This window comes from Ammospiza nelsoni, chromosome 16 (genome assembly GCF_027579445.1).
Source record: "Ammospiza nelsoni isolate bAmmNel1 chromosome 16, bAmmNel1.pri, whole genome shotgun sequence".
Taxonomy (NCBI): domain Eukaryota; kingdom Metazoa; phylum Chordata; class Aves; order Passeriformes; family Passerellidae; genus Ammospiza; species Ammospiza nelsoni.
This window is the reverse complement of record NC_080648.1, coordinates 3,290,784-3,302,615: the sequence shown is the minus strand read 5'-3', so window position 1 is coordinate 3,302,615 and position 11,832 is coordinate 3,290,784. Positions and strand designations below refer to the sequence as shown.

The window sequence follows — 11,832 nt, the reverse complement described above, 5'->3', positions numbered from 1 at the left end:
GCAGCGGCAGGAGGCAGGAGCGCGGCGAGCGCAGCGGGCAGAGAATGGCGGTGAGGCGGCGGCAGAGGCTTGGGCCGGGCGGCGGGCGAGCGCTGCCGGCCGCGCTGCTGCTGCTGCTGCTGCTGTGCGTGTGGTGCCGGGCGGCGGCCGAGCGGGTCCGCTACGCCATCGCCGAGGAGCTGGGCAGAGGCTCGCTCGTGGGGCCGCTGGCGCGGGACCTGGGGCTCAGCGCGGACGAGCTGCCGGCGCGCAAGCTGCGGCTGAGCGAGGAGAAGCAATACTTCACGGTGAATGAGGAGAACGGGAACCTGTACGTGAACGAGAGGCTGGACCGGGAGGAGATGTGCGGCGAGTCGGCGACCTGCTCCGTCAGCTTCGAGGCGCTGGTGCACAACCCGCTGAATATTTTCCACGTCGAGGTGGCGATAGAGGACGTGAATGATAATTCCCCGTCCTTCAGGAAGGCTTCTCTTGACCTCGAGATTGGTGAATGGATTCCTCCTGGGACTGGTTTTCCACTGGATGTGGCTCATGATGCAGACGTGGGCAGCAACTCACTGCTGACTTACCAGCTGACCAGCAACCCGTCTTTCTCTCTCGCCATGAAGGAGAGCCCGGACGGAAGCAAGCCGGAAATAATTCTGGAGAGAGCATTGGACCGAGAGAAGCAAAGTTCTTTCGAGCTGGTGCTGACGGCAGTTGATGCCGGAGATCCCATGAGGTCCGGATCTGTCCAGATTCGGGTCAACGTGACGGATGCCAATGACAACAGACCCATATTCGCGCAGAACCGGTACCACGTGAGGCTTCGAGAGGATGCGCCGCCCGGTTCGGCAGTCCTGGACCTGTCAGCCTCGGACGCCGACGCCGGCACCAACGCCCGCATCACCTACAGCTTCGGGGAAATGCCGAAAACAACACTTCAGAAGTTCATGCTCGATGCAGAGAGTGGAGCGATCACGTTGCAGGAGACACTAGACTTTGAGGAGATGAACGCGTATAACCTGGCTGTAGAGGCGAAGGACGGAGGGGGTTTGGTGGCGCACTCCAAGGTGGAGGTGGAGGTGCTGGACGTGAACGACAACCCACCTGAGATCACGATTCTGTCGCTCTCGAGCCCCGTGCCCGAGGATGCTCCAGAGGGCACAGTGATAGCTCTGCTGAAAGTACGGGACAGAGACTCCGGCGAGAACGGTCAGGTGTCGTGCGAGCTGTCGGGAGAGGCGCCGCTGTCGATCGTGGCGTCGTCGGGCGGCTCGTACAAGGTGGTGACATCGGGCGCGCTGGACCGCGAGCAGGCGTCGGAGCATCGCGTGACGGTGGTGGCCCGGGACCGGGGCAGGCCGGCGCTGCGGAGCAGCAGGGAGCTGGTGCTGGAGGTGTCGGACGTGAACGACAACGCGCCGGTGTTCGAGGAGGCGGCGTACAGCGCGTACGTGGCGGAGAACAACGCGGCGGGCGCGCTGGTGCTGCGCGTGCAGGCGCGGGACGCGGACGCGGGCGCCAACGGGCGCGTGAGCTACTGGCTGGCGGGCGGCAGCGCGGGCGCGGCGGGCGCGGCGCCGCTCGTGTCGGTGGAGGCGCGGAGCGGCGCGCTGTACGCGCAGCGCTCCTTGGACTACGAGCAGTGCCGCGAGTTCACGGTGGCCGTGCGGGCGCAGGACGGCGGCTCGCCAGCGCGCAGCTCCACGGCCACGGTGCGCGTCTTCGTGCTGGACCGCAACGACAACGCGCCCAGGGTGCTCTGGCCCGCTCCGGCGGCGGGAGAGGCTGCGGGAGGGGCGGCGGCGGCGCCTTTCGAGGTGGTTCCGCGTTCGGCCGAGGCCGGCTACCTGGTGGCCAAGGTGGTGGCGGTGGACGCGGACGCGGGGCGCAACGCGTGGCTGTCGTACGAGCTGGTGCAGGCGTCGGAGCCGGCGCTGTTCCGCGTGGGGCTGCACAGCGGCGAGGTGCGCACGGCGCGCGCCGTGGGCGAGCGGGACGCGGCCAAGCAGCGGCTGGTGGCCGTGGTGAAGGACCACGGGCGGCCGGCGCTGTCGGCCACGGCCACGCTGCACGTGGTGCTGGCCGAGAGCTTGCAGGAGGCGCTGCCGGAGCTGAGCGAGCGGCCGGCGGGCGCCGAGGCGGCGGCGGCCGAGCTGCAGTTCTACCTGGTGCTGGCGCTGGCGCTGCTCTCGGCGCTCTTGGTGCTGAGCGTGGCGCTGGCCGTGCTGGCGCGGCTGCGCCGGGCCGGGCCGCCCGCCGTGCTGCGCTGCCTGGGCGCGCAGCGCTTCTCGCTGGCCGGCGCCGCCTTCCCGGCCGACTTCTGCGAGGGCACCTTGCCCTACTCCTACAACCTGTGCGTGCCGCCGCCCGCCCGCGCCGTGCCCGAGGCCGCTTGGCCCTCGCCGCCGCCGCCGGTGCCCATCCTGTCGGCGGAGGAGCTTCTGGGCGGCGATTCCTGCGAGAAGCAGAGCTCCAACAGCAGTGACCTCGTCGCGGGAGAGGCTCCTGCCAATCCCGATGCACCGCAGGTCTGTATTGTGTGAGCTGCTTCTTTTTTTTTTTCAAGTTCTCAGAATGTCATCATTTTTTCCTGTGTGTTCTTTGCGTGTTGTCAGTGAGGATTCGTCATCTTTATTTCCACGTAGCAGCGGAAGTTTTTCATTTTTTCTCTGTAATAGCTTCAGATGACAGGCTTTGATGATAGCTCTCCTTTAGGCTAGTATCGGTGTTTCTGCGTGTTTCTCTTTGTTTCTCGGGGTAGTGTTTATGTGAGTTGCACAGTCCTGTCTTCGTGACGGAATGAATTAAGGAACGGGCTACCCCCGTTCATGCAGAGCACAAAGCCTTTGGTTCTTCCTTGGTCGGAGGTTCAGCTTCAGGCGCGAGGTTTTGTCTTTAACACGTGAGCTCCATAAATTCGAATCAGTTAGCAACAGTGAAAACAGGTTCGTATTCTGTGGAAGGGGAACGGCTGATTCTGCAGGACGGGGTGAAGGAAAAAAAAAAAGAGCACTGACATCTGGTGTTGGAGATATTTCTTCCCTGATTGATTTGTTCAGAAAGGTGTGCTTGGAATTCGTGTATAGCTTTACCCAAACCCGTTCGTTAAATGTTTGGGGTTTTTTTTGTTTTTTGTTGGTTTTTTTTGTTTGTTTGTTTTTGTTTTTTTTTTCCGGTTTTCTTTGGAAAGGAAAGGAATGTAAAAAGTTCCTTTTTTTCTGAGTGATAGAAGAGATTGTCACACGTTTTGGGGGGAATGCAGTAGTGAGGCTAGATGGCTTCGTTTATGGCTTTGGCTGGCAGTTCTCTCTGTTTTGCTCTTCATCATGTTAATTTCATACACTGGTGAGAGTGCTGAAAGATTTCTGTTTCAGATATTTTTATTTTTCTATCTCAAACAACGAGTTTGGAGGTGTTAGCAGGTCTCAAATATATCGGGAACAGCAAAACTTTGCAGTTTATTATCTCTTTATTAGGATAAATATCTGGGATATTAACGGATCCCATATCCGGGAGATTGGCCAGAGGAGGGTTTAGGCACTTGAATCAAGCCCATTTGCACACTGATTAGTGGTCAGCACAATTTCAAGACTTGTACTTTTTTTTTTACGGTTCCATGATTGTTTTCTTGAGCACATATCATATCAACGTCATTAAGAAATATTTAGCTGATTAGTTTACTAAGGAGCTTCAGTGCTTCGCACATTGATTTCTTAAAAAATAAAGGAAAGCCAGAAAGACTTGAATAACTGTTAACTTGTATAAACTAAGGAAACACTGGGTGGATCTTAGGAAAGGTCCTGAAAGATTTCCGTGAGAGTTTAAGTTGCATCTTTCTTTGTAGTTTTAATTGAATCCTCTAACAATAGGCTCCCTGACTTCAAGAAGCATGCAATTGTTCTCGTTCCACTTGTGTTAAAGAGCTCTCGTCCCACTTGTGTTAAAGAACCTGAGAGCAGTTTCTTCGGGATGTCGTATCTTCCCGTTTTCTCTCTGTGAGGCAGTTGTTGAAGATGCTTTTGAACAAAAAGCATAATCATAAGAATAAGCTACAGGGTGAAATAGGAAAAATTAGTTTTAATGTACATATTCACATTATTTACATATTGACATGAATAAATGATGGGTTTCCCGTGTGTTAAAAGAACTCCGCCTACGGAATGCCTCTGCCTTCCTCCCGGTGGTGATACCCTGGAGGATGAAAGCAGAGATGGGCTGGAGAAATGCGGAGGCAGGAGATCGGCGCTGGACGCAAAGCGACATCTCGGTGGCGACCGTGCCCGGTATGGGGCGAGGCAGGGCGGGCAGCGCTGGGCAGCGCTCGGTGCCTGCAGTGCCGGGAGGAGGCTGCGGGCGCCGCTGTTGACCGAGAGGAGCGAGAGGAAGCTCGGAGCGCTACCGGCAGCCCCGCCCGCTGCGGATCGGCTCACTCGGTTGCTCTCTCCCTGCCCGAACCTGCGGTCCCCGATCGTCCCCGCGGTGCTGGTCAATTCTGGAGCCAGGCGGAGGCACCGGCAGCTGCGCTCGGTGCAGGAGCTGAGAGCATTGAGTGGCAGCGGGATTAGATCGGCGGTGCTGCGGTGCCGGCGGAGCGGCGGCCGAGATGTGCGCGGCGGGGAGGCGCTGGGGCCGGCGGCAGCGAGCTCTGCTCTGGGCCGTGCTGCTGGCGGCGTGGGAGGCGGCGTGGGGGCAGCTGCGCTACTCGGTGCCCGAGGAGATGCCCAAGGGCTCGTTCGTGGGCGACGTGGCCAAGGACCTGGGGCTGCAGCTGCCGGAGATCCGAGACCGCAGTGTCACCATTGTTTCAGAAGGTAGGACGCAGTATTTCGCTCTTCACGGGAAGACGGGACATTTAGTGACGGCAGAGAGAATCGACAGAGAGCAGCTGTGCCGGTTGGTGGAGAAATGCGTGCTGCGCTGTGAGCTGATAGTGGAGGGACAGATGCAGGTTTACCGAATAGAAGTAGAAATCACGGATATTAATGACAACGCACCGAATTTCAAGGAGGGTGAACTTGAGGAGAGGATTAGCGAGACGACAGCCGCAGGGTCACGGTTTCCCCTCGCCAGGGCTCACGACCCGGATTCGGGCCGGAATTCGCTGCAGAGCTACGAGCTGAGCGGTGACGAGCACTTCTCGCTGGCCGTGCAGGCGAGTCCCGGCGGCGATCAGCGTCCCGAGCTGGTGCTGGCGAAGGCGCTGGACCGGGAGAAGGCGGCGTTTCACGAGCTGGTGCTGAGGGCGATGGACGGCGGCGATCCGGCACGGACGGGCACGGCTCGGATCCGTGTGACCGTAGTGGACGCGAACGACAACGCGCCCGTGTTCAGCCAGGCGGAGTACACGGTGCGAGTGCCCGAGGACGTGCCCGTGGGCTCTGTCCTCGTCACTGTCACTGCCACTGACGCGGACGATGGTCTGTTCGGGGAAATTAAATACTCGTTGAAGAAAGAGGCGGACACGGCCATTTTCCATCTAGATTCTGAGAGTGGAGCTATCACTCTGTTGCAGAGCCTGGACTTCGAGGAAGGCGACTCCTACGAACTGGAGATGCAGGCACGGGACGGTGGACAACTTTTAGACACTGCCAAAGTCACGATCAATGTCACAGACATAAATGATAACGCACCTGTGATTTCTGTGCGATCAGCGCTACGTGAGATTTCCGAGGACGCCCCAACGGGGACAGTGATAGCCCTGCTACACGTGCAGGACCGGGACTCAGGGGCGAATGGTGAGGTGCGCTGTTTTCTCGAGAGGGATGTCCCGTTCCGGCTGGAGAAGTCTTTTCATGATTACTTCCGTGTGGTGACAGCGAGAGAGCTGGACCGCGAGCAGGTGTCGGAGTACAACGTGACGGTGCGGGCGGCCGACGGCGGGTCGCCGTCGCTGCAGAGCAGCGCGGTGCTGGCGCTGCGGGTGCTGGACGTGAACGACAACGCGCCGGTGTTCTTGGAGGAGCGCTACAGCGCGCGGCTGGCGGAGAACAACGCGGCGGGCGCGCTGGTGCTGACGGTGCGCGCCACGGACGCGGACTGGGGGCAGAACGCGCGCGTGCGCTACCGGCTGGCGGAGGGGCGGGTGCGGGGCGCGCCGCTGTCGTCGTACGTGTCGGTGCAGGCGGAGACGGGCGCGCTGTACGCGCTGCGCTCCTTGGACTACGAGCAGCTGCGCGAGCTGCAGCTGTGCGTGCGGGCGGAGGACGGCGGCGCGCCGGCGCTGAGCAGCAACGTGTCGGTGCGGCTGCAGATCGTGGACGAGAACGACAACGCGCCGCAGGTGCTGTACCCGCCGGCGGCCGCGGCGGCGGCGTGGTCGGGCGTGGAGCTGGCGCCGCGGCGGTCGGAGGCCGGCGCGCTGGTGGCCAAGGTGGTGGCGGTGGACGCGGACGCGGGGCAGAACGCGTGGCTGTCCTACGAGCTGGCCAAGGCCACGGAGCCGGGGCTGTTCCGCGTGGGGCCGCACAGCGGCGAGGTGCGCACGGCGCGCTCGCCGCTGGCCCGCGACGCGGCGCGCCACAGCCTGGTGGTGCTGGTGCGGGACCACGGGCGGCCGGCGCTGTCGGCCACGGCCACGCTGAGCGTGGTGCTGGCCGAGAGCGTGGCCGAGCTGCTGGCCGAGCTGGGCAGCGCGGCGCACGAGGCGGCGGCGCCGGGCGAGCCGGCCGCCAGCCTGACGCGCTGGCTCGTGCTGGCCGTGGCCGCCGTCTCGTGCCTCTTCGTGGCCTTCCTGCTGCTGCTGCTGGCGCTGCGCCTGCGCCGCTGCCACCGCCAGCAGCTGCTGCCGCCGGACAGCGGCGCCTCGCGCGGCGTGCCCGTCTCGCACTTCGTGGGCATCGACGGCGTGCGCGCCTTCCTGCAGTCCTACGCGCACGACGTGTCGCTCACGGCCGACTCGCGCAAGAGCCACCTGCGCTTCTCGGCCGCCAGCTGCTGCGACACCCTCCCGGCCCGGCCGCCGCCCGACGAGCCCGCGCCGCTGCTCGGCGACGAGGACCCGGCCGGCGCCCTCCCCTCGGACCCCGCCCCTCCCTCGGTGAGTGTCTCGGATCGAATTCTGTCCTGACCCTTCCTTCTGCTGCTTCTTGTTTTTTTCACTTCTGGTCTCTGTCCTGATTAGGGACCTATTGTGGCAAGTTTGGCACAGTATCTGTGTGTGATGCGCTGGTGCCTCTTGCTGCAGGGAAGTGAAGGAAGGAAGGCTCCTTGCTCTGCTTTTGGAGTCGTTGGGCAGTTTAGATGTAGTGAGATTGGTGGTGCCCTGAAGTTCGTGTGTGTCTTTGTGTTTTCATCAGGCACCAAGTAGCTTCTGTCCTGTGACATGTGTAATGCCCATGACCCTTTCAGTATTACCTGTTGTGGATGGATGGGCTGCACAAGTCATAAGTTGTAGTTTTTATTCTTTGCTGGTTCAGATGTCTTCCCAAGCTTACATGTGCTTGACTGGGGTGAGAGTCTCTGTACTGTAATCTTCACAGCTCCGAATGTAAATTCGCTGCTCATGGTTTGTACCCTTCTATGCCTTTATGTATTAATGGAGATCAGTAAGAAATGTCCTTGCATTTGTCTAATCCGGCAGGAGAATCGGCGGGAACAGCTGCTCCCTTGATGATGTCTGTGTGGCTGTTATGGAAATGAAGGATCCTCTTGCGAGCCACCCGCCGGTGGGTGGCTAAATGTGGAGGAAGGATACAGGGAGAAATGGCAGAGTTGCTTTGGTAGTTTGGTGTCTTTAAATGTTGAGTTCTATCAAGTTGAACTTGGTGTGCCTCGGCTGTGAAATGCAGGTCATCGTAAGAGCTTTGTCGAGGCTGACAGGGAAAGTATTCAAGGTGCACAGTCAGACATAAGGAGAGGGTGGTTACCCCTAGACAGACATTCACAGACCCAGGCTCTCCTGGAGCACTATTCCCCTTTGTCTTTTAGAAGTCTCAGGTTTCTTCACAGCAGAGCTGTGAGCAGAGAAAAGCACCTTCCTTTATCCAGAGGTGTGATGGTATCTGTATGAAGCTGGTGGTGTGAAAAGAAGTGGTCTGAGAAACTGGTCCAATTTACATACACATATGTCATGTGTATGTAAATTGGATGGGTCAAGGACCACGCTGGGGATTGTGAAGGATTGGAGATTTGAGTCCTTTAGTTCTACATGAAGATCTGTTGAAGGACAGAAGGGAATGCTTTTCTCATGTATATTTTCATTACCCACCCATACTATCATTCAATGTGATGTCCTCCCTCCTTAAATATTTGGGGCAAAGAAGACATGTAATTCTGGCTGTATGAAATGCCCTGGGAAGCTCTTTGTGTGTGTTTATAGGTGGACATAATTGTGTAACTTTCCATCTTAATTATGTGCTCATGGCACAAATCACGAAAGTTTTGGGAGTTTTGGGAAGTGCAGTTGGTGCATTCACTGCTTAGCTAACACCTGTAGTAATTACCCACTCTTAGCTACATGATCAAGAATGGTGTGTCATGATCTCCTTCTTTCTGTAGCTGTTTGTTCCCTTTCTTGCTCTTTGATGATCTGAAGATGGTTCTTTATGTCTGCAAATGTGTGGAAGATCAGGTCTGGCTATATTTACCTGGCTGTTCTGTACATGTCTTTCATGTTTACAGCTATAGAAAGACTTCCATAGACCTCTTTTTAACAAGTCTGTATAATAAATACTCTTGCTTGTGCATGCACAATATGAAAAATCAAATATTACCTATGGTAAGGTGACATCTGAGCAGTTTTTCTTTTGGTGAAGTCTCTCTGCCCAGTTTTGAAGATCTGTGGCAACCATGTGAGTTGTGCAGAGTTTGAGGGGATTGTTGGGTGTGGAGGAGGTACTAGTGGAAACATGGCATGTGTTTAGTTCATTCCTAGGATTTTAACCTGACTTTCTGAAAATAACTCTGAAGGAGAACTTTTTTGACATTGGGTGGTTTGGACTCAAATGTGGCCTAGTTTTGGGTTCAGCATTCTTTTGCATGAAGAGTGATGAAGTCACCCAGACTTCAGAGAGCTCATGTGCGATGTTTCCGTTGAGCTGATACTCTGATGACTGAGTCTTTAATAGATCTGGTCATAACTTTCAGTCTTTAAAGCATTTTATATTTCTTCTAAGCACGGGAAGGAAGAGACTAATCTTTGTTGTGATGCTTGGGATCTGAGAAGTTATGTGTGCCACTTTTATTTCAACAGAATTTCTCTGTAGATTTCATTTTCCTTTTGTGTGGTGTTTGGGATGGGGAAAGAGCTTCATCTGTCCAGAGCCAGGGCCTGTGCAGGAGAGGGAAGTGGCTGAAAGGAAGGTGTAAAGCTCCAGTTTGTCCTGGATTTTGATGAGGCCCACAGCTGTGGTTAGGTTTTGTTTCCAGGGTCTAAGGTACAGCTGTGTCTGGGTGTATGGTGTGAGCTCCTGTGTGAGCATCCTGAACATTTCCTACAAGCTAATTTCCCTTTGTGCCTCTGACAGCTGAGGTGATCTGAAATCTGAATCTATGATTCATGCACTTCTGACGATTTCTCAATTTTTTTGCGTCATATTTAGGATTTTTTTGTTTCCTTCTTGTGAAGGAGTAAAGCTGGACCTTGTTGTGCCTGGAATCCGGCCAACAGATAAAAGCTGGTGAAGCTCATGAGCAGAACCGGAGTTGTTTAGTCCCAAAACAGAGGAGGCTCAGGGAGGACCTCATTGCTCCCTCTAATCACATGAAATAAAGTTTCATGTGATTAGATAAGGTAGTGAGATGGGGGTTGGTCTCTTCTGCTGTGTCTCAAGTGAAAGGCCAAGAGGAAATGACCTTAATTTGTGCCAAGGGAGGTTCAGATCAGCTATTTGAATATTCTTCTCTGAAGAAATGGTCAGGCACTGGAATAACTTGAGCACAGAGAGGTGGAGTTACCATCTTTGAAAGTGTTTGAGAGGCTTCTGGATGTGATTCTTGGAGATATTGTTCAAGGGTGTTTATGATGGTGGTGAGCTGTATTAGATGATTTTGAAGATCTCTTCCATCTTTGACGATTCTGTGATAATGTTAAACACTAAAGGATGTCCTATAATTTTCAGGATGGGAGAGCAGTTCTCATCCATACATTGAAGGTGGATATAGCAAAATTTAGGTTTCCCTCAAATGGGAGTGAATGAAATGCACTTTTCCCTGTGGCTGATATGTGATTAGAAGCTGGTTGTTGCTCATGATGCAGTCTGTGAATGCAGAGATAGGAGACCGAGAAAGTGGATTTAAATGCAGAAAAATGATGGGCCAGTGTGGCTCTGGCTGGAAAATAGTTTGATTTCAGGCCTTGTGCCAAGGTCCTTCCCAACGTCTGTGCTGCTTTCTTTCATCCGGGTATCCCTGTCCTGAAGACAATGCCAGTCCTCCAGAAGTAAAGTATTTCCTGAGAAACCGTGCCAGTAAAGCCATGATGCTTGTGTAGAATGGCTTATAATTCCTGTATGAAAATTCCATCATTCATTTGTAACTCCCAGGAACAGAGTGATGTATTGTGTGTTCATAGTTGCAATTAGACTTTCAGGTCTTTGGTTCCTGTAAAGTCTTTGTCTTTTTACCAATTGGTGGTCAGTGCTTCTTCTCTTGGAATTATGACTCTGGTTTGGCAGCACATACCTAATTCAACCACCAGGAACTGAATTTTGTGTGAGAGGAATGTGAACGAAAGGAAAAAGGACTCTGTTGGAATTTATTAGAAAGGTGACATTGACAAAGAGGCCTCAGATATTTCATGTCTTTGAGAAGTCACAAAACAGAATTGCTGAGAGCTGATGACTCTTTTTTGGCAATGAACCTCACTTCAGTGCAGTCTAGTGTAAGACTTTAGGGCTGCACTTGTTCCTTGAGGCCTCAGTGACTTCCAGGTGTTCACAGAGCTGAATTCCAATGCCCACAGTGAAGACCCAACAAGATTTCCTGGTGAATTTCTCTAACTGGCCCTTGTCTTCTAAGGCTTCCTTGCCTTGCTTATTTGATCTACAGTTTTGTTTTTGTTTTTTTGGATTTTTTTTTTTGTTTTTTTTTTTTTTAATTTTATTCTTGGCCTTCTTTCTGTGAAGGCCTCCTTGTAATTTATCAGCCTTGTTGAATCCAGGAATGCTTCCTGTGTTAGTGCCTCTTGTTCATGCTACAGCAGGTGTGAATGGCAGGAGAGGTGAGGGCACTTTGAGTTTTGTTATTGTTGAGGGGAAGGGAGGTAAACATCACCTTAGCAGTATCTCTGTTGAACACCGTGTGTGATAAAAGAGGGCGGGAGACTTCATCTGAGCCATTACTTAGGTAAGCCATTCTCTGTTGGATGGCTGCTAATCTTTTAGTTTGGCTGTTATCATTAATGTAGCTCAGAATCCTTCAGTTTCTTCTCAGAATGCTGGTGAGGAGATAAATTTACCTTCCTTCCTGATGTGGTCATGGTGCTTTATTCCCTCATGATAATTTTTGCCAGTGATGCTGAGGGGCAGTAGAAACCAACAGCTGGGCAGCCTTGGGGGAAAGAGAGGAGACCTCTGTATGTGAGAGCATAGAAGAACAGATGGTAATTTCCCTTGCTGCTGTATTGCATACATACCCAGGTGCTTGTTTCTCATGAAGTACAAGGCAATTGGAATTGCTGTTTCTCGGTAAGTGTGGCAAATAAAACGTTGTTGCACCTGGTCTGTGCATTTCCATGTGTTTGTAGCTCTTATCTGTTATCATGAGCTCAGGCTCAGGGTGTCTGATCTCATGTGGAAGGTCTCCTCTGTGCCAGCTGCCCGAGTGCAGGTGCAGTTCCCACACACACCTGGGCTGTTTCCAGGTGCACAGAGGAAGGGTTTCACAAGCACTCCTGGTGTGCTCAGCCAG

General features: G+C 54.4%; 3 protein-coding genes across 3 annotated transcripts in view; all 3 read left to right on the top strand.

Moving 5' to 3' along the window:
* LOC132080365 (protocadherin gamma-C5-like) overlaps positions 1-11,832 on the top strand; it is a 230,175-nt gene that overhangs the window by 11,687 nt on the left and 206,656 nt on the right. The gene's annotated exons all lie outside the window — the stretch shown is intronic.
* Positions 45-2,528, top strand: LOC132080623 (protocadherin gamma-B5-like). Its single transcript, XM_059483862.1, has one exon. It carries the CDS (start codon positions 45-47, stop codon positions 2,526-2,528), a length of 2,484 nt encoding a protein of 827 aa, XP_059339845.1.
* LOC132080622 (protocadherin gamma-A10-like) lies at positions 4,559-7,051 on the top strand. The gene has a single exon (XM_059483861.1). It carries the CDS (start codon positions 4,589-4,591, stop codon positions 7,049-7,051), a length of 2,463 nt encoding a protein of 820 aa, XP_059339844.1. The 5' UTR covers positions 4,559-4,588.